Source organism: Uloborus diversus, chromosome 6 (genome assembly GCF_026930045.1).
Source record: "Uloborus diversus isolate 005 chromosome 6, Udiv.v.3.1, whole genome shotgun sequence".
NCBI lineage: Eukaryota > Metazoa > Arthropoda > Arachnida > Araneae > Uloboridae > Uloborus > Uloborus diversus.
Window position 1 is genome coordinate 139,326,844 of NC_072736.1, and position 22,994 is coordinate 139,349,837.

General features: G+C 32.9%; 1 protein-coding gene across 1 annotated transcript in view; it reads left to right on the plus strand.

Moving 5' to 3' along the window:
• The first annotated feature begins 16,905 nt into the window (after positions 1-16,905).
• The window catches only part of LOC129224485 (speckle targeted PIP5K1A-regulated poly(A) polymerase-like), a 54,437-nt gene continuing 48,348 nt past the window's right edge, over positions 16,906-22,994 (plus strand). Inside the window, exons 1-3 of the mRNA XM_054858940.1 lie at positions 16,906-17,020; positions 20,348-20,433; positions 21,344-21,559. Of these exons, the coding sequence (XP_054714915.1) occupies positions 16,999-17,020; positions 20,348-20,433; positions 21,344-21,559 (324 nt within the window). The 5' untranslated portion in view covers positions 16,906-16,998. The remainder of the gene's footprint in view (positions 17,021-20,347; positions 20,434-21,343; positions 21,560-22,994) is intronic.

The window sequence follows — 22,994 nt, forward strand, 5'->3', positions numbered from 1 at the left end:
GTTGCGGCCAGTTGCGCAACGGCAAAACCATAACTTTTCAAGCTCTTTAGGTATATTTCTTTGGAATAGAGCAGCGTTTCTTAATTTCTTTTATTAGTGGAATCCTTTTTAATGCCCACTTTTTTCGCGGAATCCCTGGTTTTTCGTCACCAGTTTCCGGTGGCGTAGCCAGGATTCTGTTTCAGAGGGGGCTCAGTTTCTTACCTCAACCACAGGTGTTATCACATGAACTACTTTTTTATTAAATCGCTGATTAAATAGACTTCATTAACGATCATACTAATCATTGATAATTGATAGCTATTACATTGGAATCCGCCTGGACCACAGGTTAATCGGATCAGCCGCTTATTCGAAAGAAATCTTAAAGGACCAAAGCAAATCCCATTATGCAAGCCTAATATTATTCTCTTATTCGCACCGAAAATCCGTTTGATTGGACCAAGTAACATAAAAACAAATTGGAAAAAATTGAAAATCTCCCGCTTGAAGCGAGTTTTAGGTATGTTGACGTACTTGTGCAATAAAAAGTAATAATGATGGTTCCTTGAAACATTCAATTAAATTCAGCAGTATTTACAGAAAAAAAAATGGTAACGAAATTTTCATTGCATGGCGGCACTGTTCCAGCATGGATCAAAATATCACTGAAATTTCAAATTTCTTCAATTCAATTCGCACGTTAAAAATATGTAAATTAAAAAAACAATTTTTTGGTTTTAAAATACGTAATTTTTCTCTCTCTCATTTTTAGTTACTTCTGGTTATTGAGAATCGATACCGACTGAAAGGAATGTATCTAAAACCGTATCGATCTGAACCATGTTGTTAAACGAGTGTAAAACGATTACTCGCTTTATTTTAATTTATTTTTTAATTGAAAAATTTCGTAAACAGCGATTTTTCTCCCTTGTATGTTCACCATACACATGGGGTTTACAATAATCATAAGGGCATTGAATTTTTTTGTTCATAGCATGTTCGGTCAAGCTTCACAGGTCCTGTTCGCTTTATCGGACCAGACGGTTATTAGGACCAAAATGGCCCCGTCCCAATGTGGTCCTATTAAACGGAATCGACTGCATTTGTTATTGTAAAATACCAATACGTGCACTCCTTTTTGTACCTCTGAGTACTTTTGAAAGGAGGAAATAACCTCAGAATTTATAAATGAGTTATATGATTAAAATATGTTTTCAACTAGGAAAATAAATATTTACCTACAATGGTATTAATAATTTACTTAAATTTACACAAAAAGTTTTTGAACTAAAAAATTAAAATGTCTTTAGTTCTTCAACAATTTTTTACTTATTTATAGATCATGGACTTGGATGTTACTATGTGTTGACGTCAGACAGAGTTAGAACTTTTAGATGCCTTTGACCGCGCTGGTCAAAGGCATCTAAAAGTTCTAACTATATAAAAGTTCTAACTGCTTCTTAAATTGATCCTCACTCGTTGTTGAAATCGTCCTTTCAACTGCTGCCATAGATACAGAGAGGGTATCTAGTATCAAGAGCAGAATACATGAAATTGACGTCAAAAATCATAATTTTAGGCAATATTTGGTAAAATTGTAAGAGAAGGTGTTTAGTGTGCCCTCCCAAAATATTTTCAACATTGAAATCACTTTCAAAATATCTTTGTTGATATTAGGAGATCAATAGTTTCTTCCGGAAAATTTTCGAGATAGAAGTTTTTAAAACGCAGTTTTAGGATATCTTTGGAGACATTAGGTGCATTGCCCCTTTTGACCCTGAAGGGGATTAGAGGGGGAGGGGGGATAGGAATTTACGTTAACAATTGCCATTCTTTTCGCTCGTAACATAGTGTATATTTTACCACGAGTACTAGAATTTAATTAAAAATGTACGATTGGAAACAGGCCCGACATTTCAAAATTTCCCGGGAGAGGGGGGGGGGGGGAGAAAAGGTTTTGTGTTCGGAAAAACAACAAAATACGAGCAAAAATGCTTAATTTTAGTATGTTCTTAAAATTAAGGGGTGTCATAATTGCCCCCCCACCCCCTCTTGATATGCCCACTTGACATATGCCTGGTTAAGAATATTCTTTTTCAAATGAAGAAGAACAATTTAGAAAAGTTAAAAATATGATGACAATTTAAGAAAATGAACCATTAACATAATTTTAAAAACATTTAAAATCAGAGTGTGACTAATACATGATTCCACGACGGGACCGTGGTTCTCGCACCAATATTTAACGGGCACCAAAATAATGTCATTTATCGTTTCCCCTTCCATTTTTAGCATATCTCATATTATAATAACTTTAGTGCGGATTTTAGTTGTATATTAGTGCACAATACGCATAGAAATGCACAAACGTTTAGTGCACAAAAGCTATTTCGAAAAAGTGCAGTTTTGAAATGTTGGTTTTCAGGTTTGCGAGTTAAAAGAAAAAAAAGAGGGATAATCTTACAGGTTTGCGAACGCAAAAAAAAAAAAAAAAAAAAGGCAGAAAAAAAAAAGGGGGCACAATTTTGAGGGTTTACAGGCAGGAGAAGGAGGAGGGCGTTAACTCTGGCTTAAGGTCACCCCCCCCCCCCCAGCTTACCTACATCTTCTGGGATGATATGAATTCAAAGTTAATAATAAAACAAAATTGATTGTAACCTCGTTCAGCAAACGTTCATCAATGGGGTTGTTTCCTTCATTCAAAGTACTATTTAATAACATGGAGCTAGAAAAAACTTTCATTTTACCGACGCTTAGTTTTTAATTTATTTTTTTAAATGCCCGGTTTTGAAAATAAAGCGTGGTCTTTATGACGTCACAAATGATGTACTTTGGCGCATCTGTCTACCGCGTTTCTACGTTATGATGATCAAGAAGCAAAATACATATTGCACTCTACGCTTACTATCAATCATATCGATGCCAACACATGTGAGTAAGGAAACTAATTGAATATTGTGCTCTGTGAGTGGCATCAGTGAATTTCATTTCATCATTTGTGATGTCATCGGCAGAAGCGTAAACAATGAAAGCGCACCGATTAAAGCATTTTTTTAAAAAATATTAAACTTGGTCAAGTTATTTAAAAAATGTTCAGATCCTATGTTTTTAAGCATGTTCTTTCAGAAAAAAAAATACTTTTAAAATTTCGGAAATGACCCTGTTGCTTCACACGCTTTGAGCATTAAAAAAGTGTATATATATACACCCAAACCTCTTGTTATGCGGTGGATAGGGAGCGCATAAAAAAATCGTGTAAAAAAAATGCTTGAAACTTCACCAGTAGCTTTAAAAAGTTTTCGCAACTGAGTTTAAAAAAATTTTTTTTTATGCGGTGGATAGGGATTTCATAAAAAAAGTCTCACGTAGAAAATAACCAAAATGTTACATTTAAACGAAATCAAAAAAAAACCAAGCGATGATAATTTTGACGACTCCCGAAAAATTTCCCAAATTAAGAAATTTTTGGAAGGTCACAGTGACTTCCCATCGGATGCCCCTGTCGACTCTTGATGATACTACCCCGCACTCGTTTAATAAATAATTTCCACTCGTTTATAAATAATTTTCATAAACCGCACAAAAAGAGTTTTGGGTGTACACACACACATTGGAAGGCGCATAGACCGGAGAGCATTCACTTTAGCTCAGGTTCTCTCTATCCCCACCCCCACCGTCCCGCCTTACCTGTAACATCCCGGGTGCTATTACTTCAATATTTTATTCAATTGTAATCAAGTGTTCAAGCAGTAAATAATCTTTATGATAAAGTGCACTGGTTGATTCGGGCCATAAAATATTTATTTTTATTTTCGCATCAGGATATTTTTTTCCCTAATGGATATGCCTCGTATTACCTATTCTAGAAAATCAACAGTCATATTATGACGAGTGCAACTTTCTTGGTCATTTCCATTTCATTCCATTTGTAGAAACAAGAAACCCAACGAGTAGGATCCTATCGCAATTCATGGTCGTGAATAACCTAATTCGAACTCAAGCAGCCAAAATTCAAATTATTATTTTTTTTTTTTTTTTGAAATTTATTTTTAACATTTAACAAATACATGCAATAGGGAAAGAAAATCCTCAAATATCTACACATGAATTTGTGAAACTAAATTTAAAAAAAAAAAATCGGGAACAGATTATTTTACAAAATATCAACACTTGATATTTTGTAAAATCTAGCAGGGGAGAGTTCCACACAAAATTTATGTTGCCCTTGCAAAAGCAAAACAATGATATGGATTTTTTTTTAATTTGCCATTTTTGAGATATCTTTCAACATACAGTCTATTCGCAATAACTCGAATGTAAAAAGACCGACGGAAAACTTCGACTTATCGAAATTTTGATTTAACGTTAGTTTTGGTTTTTATATTTTAATATTAAAAATCATCGAATACTTTAATTAATATGTACATATAACAGTCAAAATTACAGAACTTAACTTTTTTAGCACAACATGCACAGTTTAATCAAATATGTAAATAGAAAAAAATCAAAAGCATGCTGGAACCGCTTGAATAGAGCTGATTCTACTTCAGGAAAGGTGCACATCTTCATTCGGTTCAAATTCGGATTCCTGTATTCTACCGCTTTAGAAGTTTCTCTTTTTCTTTTAATATCATTGACAGAGCATACTTGCTTAGACGTCTTTTATAGTAAAGAAAACTCTCTCTGTCTCTGGAACTTATCAGTAAATGATCGAACTAAAGAACAAAGGGGAACGTATCTTAAGTTAGGTCAGCCTTCGAATAAAGGTACAATCAGTTGACTTGACAGCTTAAAAGCAAATTCGTAGTCCAGCAACATGTCAAAGTGTAAACAGTACAGTAGAACAAAAGAAAACAAGCCAACTCATTTCCGCACGTGTAACTCCTTTATCGCACATTGGCTCAACAGGTGCTCTTCTTGCTTTAAAGGTCTATTGTGCAGGAATTGCAAGTGAAGGTGAAATAATTATTCTCTCATAGTCACTTCTTTCTTTCTTTTTTTTTTCGTCCTTTCGAAATAAATTTCGAGTAATCTTGGAAAAACTTCGAGTTGAAGGAAGTTAATTTCGAGTTATTGAGAATAATTAGAATAGAACTAAAGACAAAGGACTTATTAAAAACTTCGAGTTATAGTAATATTCGAGATATCGGACTTTGAGTTATAGCAATATTTGAATTATTGGACTTCGAGTTATCGCAAATTGACTGTATTTTTAAGAAAATTAAAATATTTAGCGATGTAAAATCCTGTAAACATTGAATTCTAGTCATAAAAATCTATTTTCTACACTTTAAGCATGAATGAGAAAGGAGCTTTGAACTAGAAAGTTTGCAAGAAATTTGATCCCCAAGTTTGGCGAAAATTAGGATATGAATTTTCTGTTAGGAAAAATAAAATACACACATAGTAGACCGTCAGGAATCCGCAGGAGTCTAAGATCTGCTTACAAATTTTTGTAATCTTGTTCTAATAGGACAGTTTTCGATTTTTCAATTTTATTTTTATTTGATAGAGTAACATGTATGAACATCATAGGTGAAAAAATCTTTGCAATACGATAAGTAGTTTTTTTAAAATTAATTTTTAAAGTTCAAGTGCTTGTGACGTCAAATGGTATAGGAAGTGACGTCATGCGCTCTTCCGATAGGGGAGAAGCCGAAGGCGTGCATTCGACTTCGAAGACGAAACGTTAAAGGCTTATCTCCTCACATTTAACTCCTCGCGTTTCTGGAACATTAAACCTCTCATCCTCTCGGAAATATTCGACTATCATCATTGATGTTACATGAGGAAGATTATTTAGATTGTGCTTTAATGAATCCGGTCTCCATAGTGTGTTCAAAAGGATTATTGAATTTCTAAAAAATAAAAATATCAGCGCTCTCAAAATGTCCCTAGCGAAAACAAGGGGTCTTCGGCGGAAGGCTGCCCATTCGCGCCCTGTGACGTAGGCTCGAGACGTTTCAGAAGAGCGCACTTTTGCGCGTGGATTTTTAAAAATTCATTAAAAACCAACCACGGTGTTTTAAAATTCGGCGATGGTGAATTTTTTAGTTTTGAGGGTCAATTAACAACATCCAATAGCCAAAATATAAACATTTAATAGGTTGCAACTTCCCTATTGTATAGCATTAGGAGCAGCTCTAAATAAGGCCCCTATACATACGAGCTAGCGCGGCGCATCAGCTTAAGATTAGCCCATGGATTAGCCTTTTTGGTTGGTTGATTGGTTTGATTTTTATGGCGCAAGAGCTCTTGAGGGCTTTACTGTAGCCTTTTTGGATGGGAGCACGTGTTCGAGTGGTTGCCTTTTCTGGCAAGTTATTGCGTATGTTGAGTTTTTCACTGAGAAAAATTATTAGCCGCAAGTGAAATATTCATTAAATAAAATATTATTTTTGGCTAATTTGGCAAAACCCGAAACTTTGCTCTGATAACCCTAGCTCCGTAACAATGAAAAATCCGATACAGTCGAGGTATGCAAACGCAGTCTAGGATCTGTTTTAGAGAGGAGAAACTTAGAGCCAATGTCTCTTATATATCTTTAGTTCAATAACGCTAAATTGTAATGTAGTGTAACGCAATCTTATGCTAGACCACGTTTAAATAGAAAAAAGAAAATAATATAATTCGACTAAAAATTTTAGTGTTTTTTTTAAAATTTGCGTTCAACGCTGCTGAAATTAGGAAAAAATTACATTGTTGTAATCTCTTCACATTGAGTTTTTTTTTTTGATTTAGTGGAACAATTTGGTAAGTTACTGAAAATGCATTAATCTAGAGCGTCGTTTAATGTGACTTTGCCTTTTGTGAGTAGTTATGATACGAAAGTAATTGACTGAAATAAAGAATAAAGGTACCTTGGTTATTTCAGGAAAATGTCTGCCTGTAGCCCAAAATTTCAAACTCATTCAATATTATTGTGTTATGCATTATTTTAGAGAAAACAATCTAAATTTTCGAAACCGGGAAAAAAAATTTCAAGATGGTTGCCGTGCGTAGAGTAATTACTGCTTGACGATCTTCAGCAACAACATTCCATAAAGCATTCAAGAAACGAAACCTGTAATTTTTTAAGCATAAATTTGATGTAATTAATATTTATTTTTCAGTTATTGCTTATATTTTGAGATTTCAGTTTCTTTAATTTCTTTCACGAACTTTTTATTTTTCTCTCGTTGAGCCTTTTTTGAATTCTGTATGGCCTGTTACGTTCGTCACAAAACGTTGTATTTTCGCTTCCACATTTTTTATAGGACAATAAAAAGAAAATTTTTGCTTTATTCTCTTCCCAAGAGCTACCTAGAAAGCATTTAAAATGTTGAATTTTTATTAAGTTATTTAAACAATTATTAGTTATTAGTGTGACGAACGTAACAAATTGATTGTGACAAATATAGGTAATTGCTTGAAACAAAGACTGCATCTTTCAAACATGTAGTTCAATAAGAAATAAATGAAATGTAAATTTTGAAATAATTTATTTTATTAAATGTCACTGTATAATATTTTGTAATTTTTGCAACAATTAACGAGGGATGTGTCGTTTATGAACAAACATGAAATGAACAGTTATAAAAAAGAACAGTCCTCAAAATGAATGGATTCGTTCATTCGCCTAAAAAATAAACGTCTGTTCTTTGGAACGGTGACAGAGTTCCCACAGGTCCTTGAATACCATTTAAAGTGCTTTATTGCTGTGACTTGTTACAAAGGGCCCTGTAAAGTGCTTGATTTTGAACAAAAATTCTTAAATATTTTGACAAAGTGCTTTATTCTTGATTTTTTAAACAAGTCTTTAAAAATTAAAAATTCTTATTCTCACTCATCCCCCTCTCTCTCATTTTATAGCTCATTGTTAATTTCTTTTACTGAAATTTGAAATTTCAATGAATCATTAGGTTATTTTGTTAATGTTTCCAATTGATTTTTTTTTCTTTTCCAGAATATTATCAAATATTTTTTTAAAAAGCATCCCCTGCTGCCGGCAGACTTAGATAAAATGGAAAGTTTTCTGAGAACATGAATCTTAACTGGAAAATTTTCTGGAAATAATTATTTTGTCTAATTCACCCATAAATAAAGAATTAAATTTATATTCAAATATATATATGTAAAAAAAAAGTGCTTTAAAATCATTTATTTATTTATTTATTTTTTTTTTGTAATAGCATATATTTTATGCTTAATTTTCACCAACTGAAAAAAAACTGCTTTTTTGCCCGATATCAATCACATTATCATTATTATTTGCATTTTGTAGTGAAAAAATTCATGTAGATCTGAAACTACTCAAGTTGTTGACTAAGATAAAACATTAAGCTACCTGTTCAATAAGTTACCAGCCTATAGCCAGGGCTAAGGCAGAAATACAAGAAATACACCGCCAGCTCAGTCAATTCCAGCCGAGGACTGCAGTTTCGTGCTTATTAGCACTCATCAGCCCGGCATAGGAGTGACTGAGCTGGAGGTGGAAAACCTCTTAAGGAAGCCAAGAGTGCCAAACAAACTGGTAGCTAATACAAAATTAGCACTGACCAGACGAGTGACCGAAACAATGGTTCGGTTTAACTCGAATTTTGAAGGCAAGGCAGGTATGTTCAATAAGTCAAGTTCAATAACCTAATTGACGTTGGTAGTTTAAAAATATTTTCTGTAGAGCTAAAAATTTTTTTGCGAATGTCATTCATGCGTACGTCTGATATTATGCAATACTGGCTGCCGGTTTCTATATCATTTGTTTTCTTATGCAAACTTAAAAAAGTTGGTTTGCTTCCCATTTCTTGCCAAAATTCATTTGTAGGTGAGTAATTTTCCAGACTCATGTATTCTTCTTTTTCTGATTCCTTATCTAATGTTGTTATAGTTTTGTGTTGCATAATTTTTTATATTTTAAGTTTTGAAACTTTAAAAACTAACCTTAAAACCTTTAATATAATTCAGTCTGTTCTATTTCTATTATATTTTTTATTTAATTTTATAATCACATATGCATGGATATGAGGAATCAAAATTCTTTATGCTCCGCTTGATCATAGGCGGATTTAGAACTGAGTTCCTGGGGGGGGGGGGCAGCATTATTTTTATTTATTTTTATTAGCATTATCAGTTGTATTGATTACAACTGGCTGGATTTAGACATAGCATACCTCTAAGCTATTTCAGGGTTTGGGTCTCTTTAGTAGTCTGGTCAACTTCTCTATCGGCGGCAAAAAAGGCCATTTTTTAAAGCGCCCCCTCCCCCATGCATTATACATAAGGTCTAAGGTGTAAAATGGAGTCCTTTTTAAGTAGGGGATAGAATATCTCCAATTTTAGGGGGTCCGGGGTTTTCTCCCCCGGAGGAATTTTTGTAAAATAGATATAAAATTCTGCATTTTGAAGCCTTAGAAGGGGTAATTGGAACCAGGGCTGTGGAGTCGGAGTCGAAGAGTCGGAGTCGGACTAATTTTGGGGTAAAGGAGTCGGAGTCGGAGTCGTTAGAAAACATGTCGACTCCGACTCCGGGCTTCTTTTTGTCTTTCATTTTTACTGACTCTCATTGCATTTTTTAAAAACTGACTACTAGCAATTGGTTCGATTACATGTATAAAAAGTTACTAATGAAAAAAAATAACTGCTACAATGGCAATCAGCTAGCTTGAGTGCTTATCGAACTTTCTGTAGCCGTCCCCTAGTTTGCTTGCTTTTTAACTTAACTAATATATAGCAACTGTCAGCAAACAGTTTTATCGCCTAACATTTTCAAGTAATAAATTTCAAATAAAAATAAAAATATAGTGTTTTGTTTGATCTCAGTTATAAAATAGTAAAAGGGACGTAACAATTTAGTAAGTCGGGGCCCGTACCTCAGGTGGAAACTTTTGAGAGTGATCGACAAATTCAAATAAGTTCTTGCGCGAAAACACGAATACAAAAGATCCGATGAAATAATCTAATGTTTTTTTTCTTTATTAAGACTATTTCTATAAGTTTGGTTCTCACTAAAAAATTTGGAGCAAAATAAGTATAAATGATTTCTTGATTACAATACTAAATAATTGCAGTTAATCTTAAAATCTTAACATTAAGGTTAATTCTAAAGCAGCCAATAAAATTGAAATTAAAGATTTAGCGAAGAAGAAATGTAGGTATAGTAAAAACTATTCGTATAAATCTGTATACCGCCGCATTTTGTGTAAAATTTGCTCCTGACGTATATGTGCCCTATTTTCGTTGAAATTTTATTGATGAAATATAATTTAAAATATAATCGGGAGAATTTTCAGAATTAAAGTATTTATACCTTTTATAAACTCTGAAATTAACTTTAGGTGTCACCTACCACATGGGTGTCACCCGGGGCAAACCACACCCTCTCAAGAACTTGGACTTAGAAAAAAAAAAAGCTTTTTTCCTCTCAAATTACAGCTTTCAAAAATTGAAAACACACGATTTGATCAATATCTATTTGTTAAATATTAAAGGGGGCAAGGTAATCCTTTTCAATTTTTTAAAGGAATTTTTAAGTCATTTCATTTTTAAACTCGTAACTGTTGGAAAATTTGATTTTTAAATTGAATTTCTAACGTTGTATGTATCTTGGGTTTACAAAAAAAATGCGAAATTTTCATAAAAAGGAATTAATATTTTAATCTCTGTTTAAAGGTTTTCCCCCTTCTCCTGAAGGGAGAGAGGGAATTGAAAAATACAATTAAAAAAATCCGGAGTCGGAGTTGGAGTCGGAGTCGGGCGTTTCAAAATCCAGGAGTCGGGGTCGGAGTCGGCCATTTTCCTTCCGACTCCGCAGCCCTGATTGGAACTACTAAAATCTCGGAGACAAATAGCAAAACATTCTTTTGCAAATTACGATAATACACAGTAAAAATTGTTTTTGGGTTGACAAATCAATTACAACAGTTCTCAGAGAGAAAAAGCGAGAAAGAATAGAAGATTATGCTTTTGCATTGTTATTTGCTTACTTTGGCTGTCGGTTCAATTTAATCAGTTTTTGATCACGCCTCCAACCCACCGACAAATACAACAGTAAATTAAATACAAAATGATCAATAGTAAAAAAATGCTTTAAAAGAAATGGTGTATAGATTTAGAAAATAGGCCCATTTGGACAGTTCATAATTTATACACTTGATAAGAAATAAAGTTGAAGCACACTTTGCTTAGGAATTTCAAAGACTCATCTAATCCGTTTCAAGGACTTGAGAACAGTTAAAATTATTTAAGGCACTTAAAGTGGCCTTTCCAGTCTCTGAAATTTAGTACTTGATTGTACTGTTTTACAGTATTGTTCTAACTTTGTAAGAAACAACTATTTTAAGCTTGGGGCTTCGGTGGCCAAGCGGTATTGCTCAGCAAATGCTTGCATGCAGAGAGGCACAGGTTCGATTCCCCAATGCCCTGGGTGTTCTTCTGATTTCCTTGTATTGTAATAAATCTGAATTGTGCTATCTGACAAATGTGTCTGAGCAAAAGTCGGACTTCCACCTAAAATGGGGCTCAGTCAAACGGAAGCCGCTCATATTAGCCTCAAAAGTGGATTAACGCCTCTGTTATTCATTACCTTGGGTGCTCCAAGGGTCATCAGGAACAACAACAACATTTTAAGTTTAAAAGAAAAAAAAATTGATTTTTCATTACAACAACTTTTATATTTTCAATTACAAGTAGTGCAAAAAACGAAAAAAAAATAGAGGTAGTGTTTTTTTTTTCCTTCTGGGCTGAACAGATTAACAATATGCAGAAGAAGTAAGATAACGAAAGTAATACAAAATAATTTCCAAAATTACTGCATTCGGGATTAAATAAACAGTAATATATGAAACATGTGAGTCACAAAAATTTATCTCAAGTAATATGCTACAGAAACGTGAGAACCATGATTTTTATATTTTTGACGGAGGATGTGGCAAGGAGCTAAACTTGACACATTTCGGCATTTCTCCCCCCCCCCCCCCCATCATTTGTTATAAATTTTTCAATTTATGGTTTGTATCCACACTTTTCCAAATTTTCAAGGTTTTCAAGCACTTTAAAATGGAATTTATTTTTTCAAGTACTTTTCTTCTTTTCTTTAAAGAACAAATCATTAAATTTTCCGGAGTTGGTGGCCTTCAACAAAGCGGGTGCCCTCAACTATAGCTTGTTTAGTTTATAGGTAAATCCAGTTTTTTTTTTTTAAATCTTTGTTTTAGTTTCCAATTTGTTGAAACAATCGTTGATTATTTTAAGTATAGCGGCTGATTACTTATATTTTCTCTCATATATTTGCTCTAATGGTTTTCAATTCAAAGTAGTCCTTTTCAACACATTTCAACAACCTGGTAACAGCTTCACTCTTTGTAATAGAGTGTACGGTGCCCCCCCCCCCCATCAGAAAAGGACAGTCGCTATTCTCTTCATTTTCACTGCTGAATTTTTCAAAAAAGAAAAAAAAATCATTTTTTTCTTTTCACATTTTTGAAGGTGTGTTGTTACCATTTATAAAGTTCTCCCAAGACTGGGGGGGCATTGACCCCCCTCGCCCCCACATAAATCCGCCCATGCGCTTGATTTAGTTTTATAAGTTAATTAAATTATAATAATTATTTTTATACTAGTGTTTTAAATGATTGTCAAAATACAAACACAACCTTAGATAAGTTAGATAACTAAATACCTTTGTGCTGAAAAGTAAAGTGAGAAATAACATCTGTAAATTTGTAACTCTTAATCAATCTCTTTCTTTTTCTCAGAGCAGTTATATTCATTTCGAACCTTTTTACTTTCTGCTTTATTCATAATTTCTCTGCAACGGTTGCAGTTCACTTGCAAATTTCCAATGTATCCATTAGTAATGTGTTGTGTAACTTGGTTAAGCAACTAACAAAATGTTTGGACTTTCCACTTCCTGTCCCACTCACCTGCTAAAATCCTTCTCACGCTTTCTGTCGCCAAAACTATTTCAAAAAATACCTTTTATCATTTTTCTGGTGATTCTTTTGTCTTCTGTAACTGCTTCTCAACTGGTGTGCCGCAACAAGATCTTTGGTGTGCCGCGGTAGTTTCAGATTTGTAGATAAAGAAAGATTAGAAATGTGCTATTTTACCTGTGCAAGAGATCAGATATAATGTTGATGGTTCAATCAACTATCAAATTATATTGAAAACTGCATACCAATGATAAAAAATTAATTTTTCCAGCGTGAAAAGAAATCGTAAAGGGAACAATAGGTTCTGATGTAATCAGGGTTGGCAAGTTTCTGCCGAGGTGGTTAAAACCACTGGTAGAAACCGGTTAAAACCAGCATGGCAAAAACCACTTTCTGCCACTTTGCGGCAGAAACTGGCAAAAACTCAGAAAAGAAAAATTAATTCTTGATATACAACAGAAAATGCCTGTGAAAAATAATTGTTAACCAAAGTGCTGTAATTTTATTACAAAATTATCAGTTCAAAATCAAATGTTACATTGTTTGGACCCTGCAATTGCCTCTTAGAAAAGGTGGTTTCAAAAATCTAAACAGGTTCTCAATTTACTATGCACAAATGAGAAATTTTAGAAAATTCTTAAAACAGAAGAGCTAGCAGACAATGCATCAAGGGCAAGCAATGTTCGTGAAACTTTCATCTATTGTATAACTGGTCCACCATGTAGTAACTGGGATTGTGGTAAAAATTTGACTGGAAAAACAAGTTTTGAGAAATGGGGCCAGTTTGTTTTGCAAAGCTGTGACATTAGGTACAAAATTTAGGCAAGAAAAATTTTGGCACTTTCTTCTTGTATCACATGACATGATAATTTCAATCACAAACAATTTAGAGGAAGCATATACATGAGCAAATTACAATCAGTAATGCCTGTTTAATTCTGTATGTCACTCCTCTTTCCTAAGCACCCCTGTATGATTTTTTATCCTTTGTTAAATTAATCCAAATACTACGAGCCTCTGCAATAGGAAAGTTCCCTTTCTGAACTAAAACAAGGGCACTAGCATGGGATTTTATTTTTTTAAATGATGAAATGATGTTTAATTTTTTAGTTTACTCAAACAAATATCATTTACTAATTACTTGAGTTATTAAGCATATTTTTAAGTTTTTGCCAGTTTCTGCTGGTTTTTACTGGTTATAACCAGTTTCTGCCACTGGCACGGCAAAAACTAGTTTCTGCCGGCAGAAAGCCAACCCTGGATGCGATGTATGAGGTGGTCAGAGTGCCACTTCCACTACCATTCAAGGAATTAATGACATGATGGTTGATATCAGAAAAATAATGTTTAATAAACTACAAATAGCTGGAATATTTTTAGTTCGAGCTGATGAATCAAGTGACATAAAAAGTGCCCCCTTCTTTCTAATGAGGACAGCCTTTAAAATAATTATATTTTCTGCAAAGAAGTTTCTCAGCTTGCCACTGATGATGAATTATTTCGTGTTGCAGATGAATAAATAAAAAGCAATGGGATCCAGCGTTAAACTGCAAATGTGCTTGTTGTGATGGAGCAGTTTTAATTATGGGAAATATCTAAGAGTTTATATTAAATGCGAAAAATGTAAGTCCAAGTGTTCAAATCAGTTTTCCCCATCCTGAACCTCTCCTGGCAAACAATGTGCCAAATTAACTGAAGTCAACCGTGGTTGAAGGCATAAAAATCCTCATCATACAATCAATATCCAGGGCTGGATTTAGGGGAGGTCAGGCGGGGTTACTGCCCCTGTGCCTCCACAACAAAGGGGCTCCCCAATATAATTTTTGCAAAATCTCCTAACTTTCACAGGTCAAAAAAATCAAAAAAATCGGATGTATACATATATATATCAAAATATTCGGATATATATCAAAGTTTCAGATATTTTCGAAAATATGATGATCTTTTCGAACCCTGATTAGGGGCCTCCACACTTCCAAATTCGGCCCTGTCAATATCACTTAATTATCATATTTTCATTGGACTTTCTGAAGAGTGGGGTCATAATCAGGGTTGCCAGATTTAAGATCAGTAAATACGGGACACGCTTCTAGGAGTGAAAAGGTGCGGGCTGGGGGGGGGGGGGGGATATTTTTGAAACGTCTGTTCATGATAAATCTGAAAAATTCCATCACATCCAGGCTTCGAAAATGTCATGATATTTTCGAAAACATCGAAAAGATCCGATATTTTGATATATATTGGCTATTTTGATATATATCCGATTTTTTTCAATCAGTGCAAACTTATGTCACTGTTTATTTTCTTAGGCTATGATTATAATAATGCATCAATTCTAAAATTAATGTTTCTTTCATTATTTACATTTATATATATACATTTTTTAAAACAAATTTACATACTTTGAATGACATTTAAGTATAAATGATATTTTTCAATCATTTGTAAAATTTGATAATTTAATCTATTAGAAATAAAATATAGCATAACTGATACATTTCTATTAATTTTAATGGATTTAAGCATTAGATGTTGTACTCATTTCTTCGGTTAACTTCTTTTACGAATTTTATATATTTCAGAAATAAAAAATATGCATTAGTCAGTACACATCCATAAGACATTTTTTTTTCTGACCAAATAAAATTGTTACATTATCTAAAATTTTATGAAAAAAATAATAAATAAATAAAAGAAGAAAAAAAGAAGCAGAGTATTATTTTCATTATATTAATGACAAATTAATATGTTATGTAAATAAACTACATTGCTTTTGATTATTTTTAATAATAAAAGAATAATATTAATCCTATTTGTACATTTGATATTTATATCACAAATGGCGTAGTTCAAAAAAATAAATATCGAAAATATCAAAATATTTTCAAAATAAATATCGGATATATATCGTGATGTATATCATGATATATATCAGCGAACTCTGATCGCAACAAAGCATTAAACTTCAGAAAATGTCGCCAATGTATAAAAACCGTTTTCATTGTGATTGACGATGCATGCGCAGAGATATGTTTTTTTTTTAAAATTATTTATTTTTTTTTTAGAAGATAAACAGCTTCACATATATAGAGCTAAGCGGGTTGCCTCGGGACACACACAGGAAGAATTTACAACACAAGAGAAGGGCACCGGCGGGATTCGATCCCACACCTCTGGCTTAGAAGACGAAGCTTCTACCACAGAGCCGCGGAGGCCCCAGATATATTTTCAACATTAGTCAATGAGCAAAGAAAAAGCAACTATTTGACTTCTCATGGTCTGCCGCCAAAACAAAAAACATGCAAACCAAATCAAAACAAAAACATTTTTGGCATTTGCTGCCACATAATTTTCTTATTGCTCATTATTTCATTTTTTTTTTTTGTTTTACTTTGTTTTATTCCCCTTAAAGTAATGTCTCGTTCTGTAAAATATTGTCATCAGCGAGAAAACAGGACTTTTGCCGTCCCGTATGGAAGTTCCCCGGGACGCGGGACACTTTTTCAAAATACGGGACTGTCCCTTGAAATCCGGGACATCTGGCAACCCTGGTCATAATACCACTCCCCACTTCTTCACAAGAGTTTGATGGCTTTTAAGAAGCTAGGTCCAGCCAAGAGTTTTGAGGTGTGGCGGCTAGGTACTAATTTCTGATGTTTCACTAAGAAACGAAACCTAATAATGCATTTAACATTCTTTTGTTTGTGTTTTGACATTAACCCCCAATCATTGTTTTTCCTTGTTGATCAGTTTTCCTAATGCATTCAATCAAATATGTATATTTCTCCTGTAGTGCAATCAAGGTTCATATATTTTTTTTATGTTTAAACTCATTATTTTTTGTGAAACTGTAGGGTTTTAGAGAGTTTTGGTTTGGAAGCATTGTTGTAAGATTTATTTGGAATTTTATATACCATGTAGAATCTTGTACATTGCCTTGCTGACATGTATGAGACACATATTCTAAATTATCTATGTATTTTGCAGCTGACAACTAGTTTTGAAGCCCTAAGAATGGATACATTCGTATTTCTGAGCAATCGAGATAAGTTTTTCTACTAAATGCAACTAGCAACATCTGATGATCATTTAAGTGTTTTTTTAAGAAATGGACAGAACTAATAAAAAAAGTAAGAGATAATGTTTCTCTTTTCAGTACTTTTCCATTATAGCTACATCATGACGTCTTTTAAATCCTCACAACTTTTTTTTTTCATCTCATATATTGTCATCATGTTTAGGTAAAGTTACATTAAAATTAGTGTTTCCTCCAGAGCATTTTAAAAGAGCACTGTGCCCTGCAGTGGCGGATACAAGGGGAGGGTCATGGGGGTCATGACTCCCCCCCCCCCCCAAACCGCCAACAATAGTAGCTGTCCACATTGTGTTCAAACACTATATGAATAAAATGTACACGACTTCAGTAGTCTCTTAGATTCATTAATTATTTTTGAAAGTGAATATTTAAAATAGCACTACTTTTCATTGCTTGTGAAATTAATTTGTTACGTTTATGTCCCATCAGGTGCCTTATTCCTGGTCGATTTGATGCTTTTTATTGACACCCAAGCAGTTTCAGAAATTTTCTTACTCAAAAATGTGGGTTCGTTCATAGAGGGGGGGGGGGGCTCATTTTTTAGCATGACCCCCCCTTAAAATGGTAGCCTGTATCCGCCCCCGGTACCCTGCCCCTTCAATGTTATTGTTCGATGCTCCCAGCCCTCTTTTTTGAATTTCTAAAGGTGCCTTCCTTGGTGATTCTATCGAGTTTTTTGGCACAAGGCTCTTGATAGGCTATGCTGCCCCAAGTTTCCTCCTTGCTCCTTTGAAGTTTTGTAAAAAACTCCATCAGAAAGGCAAGTTTTTTTGGTCTTGAAACGCATTTCCCTTTTTCCCCCTTAATTTGATTTGAATATAAATCTGAATTTTCTATGTTTTTAACGTAATCTTCTCAACTAAACATTTTACAGATTCTAAGTAATTATTTAAAAAATATTTACCATAGTAACTTTTTAAAAAAATAATTACAAATGAAAAATATTCAGATTTTATATGTATATAATGCACGTAAAAGGAGAGAGTACCCTTATATCGCAAAATTTCTAGAACAAAGTATCCTTTTAATTAAAGGGCTCTTTCATTTGGGAGCACCCTGCTCCTTTTTTTAGTCTGCGGGAAACACTAGAAAGTATTTGGCAGCACCATACATTATTTTGCCTTTTTACTGAATTTTATTTAAAAACAAAATACAAACAATTAATGTATTGGAAAGGGTTCAAAGGCGGGCTACAAGGCTAATAAGTGGACTTTCCCACTTAGATTATGATTCCAGGCTTAGAAGGCTAAAAATGTACAGTCTTGAGCAAAGAAGAAACCGAGGGGACATGATTCAGCTATTTAAATTTATTAAAATGAAAGATGTTACGGGGCTAAAGTTTAGCACTGAAAACAGGACAAGGGGTCATTGTTTTAAGCTATTTAAATCTCAGGCTAACATGGATATTAGGAAAAATTATTATTTTAGCAGGGTAGTGGAACCTTGGAACAGCTTACCGGAAGAGGTGGTAATGAACAAAGGCGTAGACAGTTTTAAGAGGGCCATTGATCTTCACTGGGGATTGTAAATTGACTAGGACCAGTCTAGCTGGGCCCAGAGCCTGTTGCTGGTCGTCACTTTTGTATTTGTATATAAAACAAACATTGAAACAAGATTAAAAGTTCCATTTCACTGGAAAGTAATACCTTAAGTAATTAAGCCATTAAAAGTAATCTAAGAAAGAAGCTATAAAAGGACATTAAAAATTTCACAGATAAACAAGAAATGGATGATTCTCTAAAGTCCTAACAATATATCCCAGGAGCCTAACACAGCAATTGTTTAACCTAGAGATTTTTTTTCTTTTTTCTAATAGTTAAAAATAACTTTTCCGCTATTATTCCATTCTTATTGAAACAATAAACTCATTTGTTTTTTCCTGCGAAAATTCTACTCATAGTGTGTAGTTGAATTAAGAGATTAGAATTTAAAGAAAAATAACATTTTTACCTTAATTATAATCCTGGGCCTGTGTAAAAAGCAAGTTGTAAGGAAAATGTCATTATCCTAGCTCAAAAAAGCAACCTCCTGTCATTATTTATAAAGCAACGGTAATACATCTGTAGAATAGGATTTATTTCCAATAGATTAGTGAGAAAAAGAGATTATGCTTTTTTAAAAAAAGCTGAATTTGGCAAATGAAAAATGTAGCAGTAGAAAAATTTTATTTATTTAATTTTTTTACATAGTTAATTTTCCAAGCAGCTATGCCTGGAATAATTTATTATAATATGTACAGGTGTCCTTAGTATAACACAGTACTTGTAAAACATACTTTCAATATTATATGGTGCAAAATTTGCAATTATAACACAGATTCATTGTTACATGGTACAAAACTTGAATTTAATACTACACGACTTCGATGTAACACAATTTTTAAAAATGGATTTCATTTTCATTCAGTACACCGCTAAAAAATTGTATGATATTAACTCTAAAAATATTTTGATTTTTTTTTCTTATGGAACTGAAACGAAGAATTGTCTGTCCTTGGCTCAAAAGTTTGGTTTGCCCATATAACACTAACTTTAACTTTTAAAAGTTTCTTTTATTTTTCTTTTCAGTATTCTAGAAACAGAAAGATGAAACTAATTTGTTTCTAATACATACTAGTAAGAAAATAACATTATTATCAAACATAGGCAAATTTGGCAAACAATAAATAAAAAATGTCTAGCCATAGATCAAATCTATATTTTTGCTTCTGTTGGTGTTTCTCAGACAAACTTAATCTATTTTTTGTTGCATTTTTAAGTTTTGTATTTACATATAATGTTGTGTTTTGTATGTTTGTTTGTGATAAAAAACTTGAAGAACTTACTATTTAATTTGTATGTTTTATTAAACTGAAATTTCAGCTATCATGAAATCTCTATCTTAAGACTTGGTTTTTATATAACAAACACGGTTTCAACGTAACACAGAATGCGGTTTCAGTGCAACACGTTACATATTGTCATGATTTATATATACATAAAATTATATTTAAAAATAAGTAAAACAATAATTTAAATGAATAAATAGAAAAGTCTTGTATAACATGGCTTGGATACAACATAGTATGAACAGGGACATGCACAATTTGTGAGAAGGGACACCTGTTGGCCTGTGCCCGAGCTTGAAGGGTGGGGGTGGGGGGCAATATTTTTAAAACTAGGGGTGAAAATTAGGGGTAAATAATATGGAGTGGGGCCCGGAAAAGTCGGTTGTGAGGGGCCCCAAAATTTTTGTGCATGCCCTTCAGTATGAATCAACCATGTTTACAAAGGACACCTGCATGTGTATAAATTTATACATTTTAATTTGTTTGATAGCTAAATGTTTATTTATTGCTTATATACTTTTTTTTTTTTTGCAGCAATGCCTTATTTTGTTCAGCCTAACAAGCCTGCTGAAGAGTCTTCTTTAGACACTTTGCTACCTGATTTTCCAAGTGGCATGAATGTAAGTAGGCATGTTTGCATTATTTTTAACTTTTGCACTTATATTGGTTCATACTATTGGCAAAACTCTTTTCTTCCAGTACTTGTTATCTTAGGAAACTGAAAATTATAAAATACAGAATCGCATATAGTTTTAATCAAAGGAATTAAAATGAATGATTTAATTAAATCAAGAATCAAATCAACTGATTGGGCGAGGGGTATGATTGTATGCACACACATGTATACATAGATAAAGCGAGAGAAAGAGAAATACATGGCTCAAAATTAACAGTGGTACGCTGATCCAGGATCACGTATACATCAAACCAGCAGAATATTAATTTTAGCAGTGTATAGAAAGAGGAAAATTTTATAAACTTATTTTCTTTAAATTAATTTTTATTACAAATCAGAAAACTGAAAAGTTTTATACAAAGTTCTGTGTGTTTTAAGTGTCAAATGACTAAAAGTTAAATGCTGAATCACAGGCTTACATTACTTTTTGTTTAATTTATTAAAAAAAAATAAATTTAACACTTGCATAACATTTTTAATTAATGTTTTATTTCCATATGTGATATCTTAGAGTCAGTTGATATTGTATTGATTATGAAATGAATATATTGTATCTAGTTAAATTTTTTCTATAACCAGCAATAATGCAATTTTCTTCTTAACTGAAAAATATTTGAGGGACAACTTGGTTTTGAAAGAAGTGGTCGATGGAGTGATACATAAGTAGTGGTATAAATAACCCATTGAGGCTCGTGAGACATTATACACAAAACAAAGTGAACTAAAATCAGTGAAAATTGCTTTAATTCTGCAAATATTTTTATGATTTCAATGCTTTTCGTAAATTTATTTTGTAGTACATGCTTCATGTTAGCTGTTAATTTTACAATTCCTTATCAATGTTTTATCTTTAGCTTTCTGAGCAAATGGCAATGTTTAGTGACCTAGCTAGTTTGACTGACGGGGATTATACAGAGAGATTTGAAATTGCTGCTTTGATAAAGCGACGTCTTCGTTTTTATTTTCCAAACTGTGAAGTTTTATTGTTCGGCTCTACAGTAAATGGTCTTGGTTTTAAAGGATGTGATTTAGATTTACTCTTCTTGTCTTACCCACAATATAGCAATACTGTAAGTATGTGTTTTAATTCAATATATAGTTGCAGCTCTGCTACAGTAGCTTTTTGTTTTATAAGAAATACAAAATGACTTCATTTATCCTGATAAACTGGGACTTAGGGCAATCCAGATAATTGAAAATATTTTTTAATACAGTATTTATTCATTATTTTATGAAGCAAGTGTTAGTATTCTATTAGGAAATGGTTAAGAGCTCTGTGTAAGGTGTTTGTAAGTCTCTAAAATAATAGTATATGTTTATTTAAAAGTTTTATACATATCCTTTTCCACAATGCAAAATTTTGACTTACATGAGGGGTTTTGAAATGCATCCCTCACATTAGTCAAGACTCCACTGTATGCTTAAGGGTAAGGTTTTACTATTCTTAACTTGGAGACCATCCTTTCAGAATTTTCTGCTTAGCATTAGGTTAATCTCAACATTATGTTATGATACCGTATGAGACCCCAATTTCATAATCCCAAAATCCGGAACTTTTTCTAAAATATTTTTTTAAAAAATGAAAAAAAAAAAAGCTTTTTTTTTAGTTTTAAAAGTTTAAAATTGTTCACGTTCTGCAATTACTTGTTGAAAACCCAGTACTTGTAGTTCAGCTTTTTTTAAAACGTTTTTTCCATGCTATGTGTTCTGCATAAGTAAGCGTTTTGCAGTAATTGTGCTGCAACTTTTAACATTGACTTTCCATTAACAATAATTTTCTTTTTCTTCTCATAAGTATGCAGTACAAAGCCTATTGAACAAAGGTACAAAATATTTTTAGTTAAAATATGAGTTATTTGTTGTATTGATCGGCACATTGCATAATAATAAAAAGCAATATCCGTGTACTACAAATTATCTTCGATTTTTGTTTTAGCATAATAAAGTATACTTTCAATCAGATTGATCAAAAAATAAAAGAAATTTTGCGCAAGCATTAGCGAAACCAGGAAAAACGTGACAAATACCACATGACAGGAGTTTTCACTTTTTCTTTTTAAGTCAGAACCCAAAATCCGGAAAGGTTGTGGTCTTTGGCATTCCAGATTTTGGACCTCATACAATATACATTTAGAAGTAGAAAAAACTAAAGATACTTTGGCCAAAAAATGTAACCTATGGTACAACCTGTGCACTGAGGGGTAGGAGTTGTGCTAATTTTCCTAAAATTCTAAATTTTGAAAAAACTCCAAAAATTACTAATATTTTGAAATTTGGTCTAAATAAAAATATTATAAAATTTTCATTATTTTACCTGACCTTTTCGCAGAAAAATAGAAAGTCTCACTGAAGTTGATTAAAACGTTTTCACTAGTTTTGTTTACTTCTATTGTTTACAGCTCAAAAACTAGTTGCAAATGGTAGGCTTGAAAATGCAAATTTTTAGCTAGTGTCCAATTGACTTTTTCACCACTTTATTATTAGTAGTAACCCCTTTATCAGGGC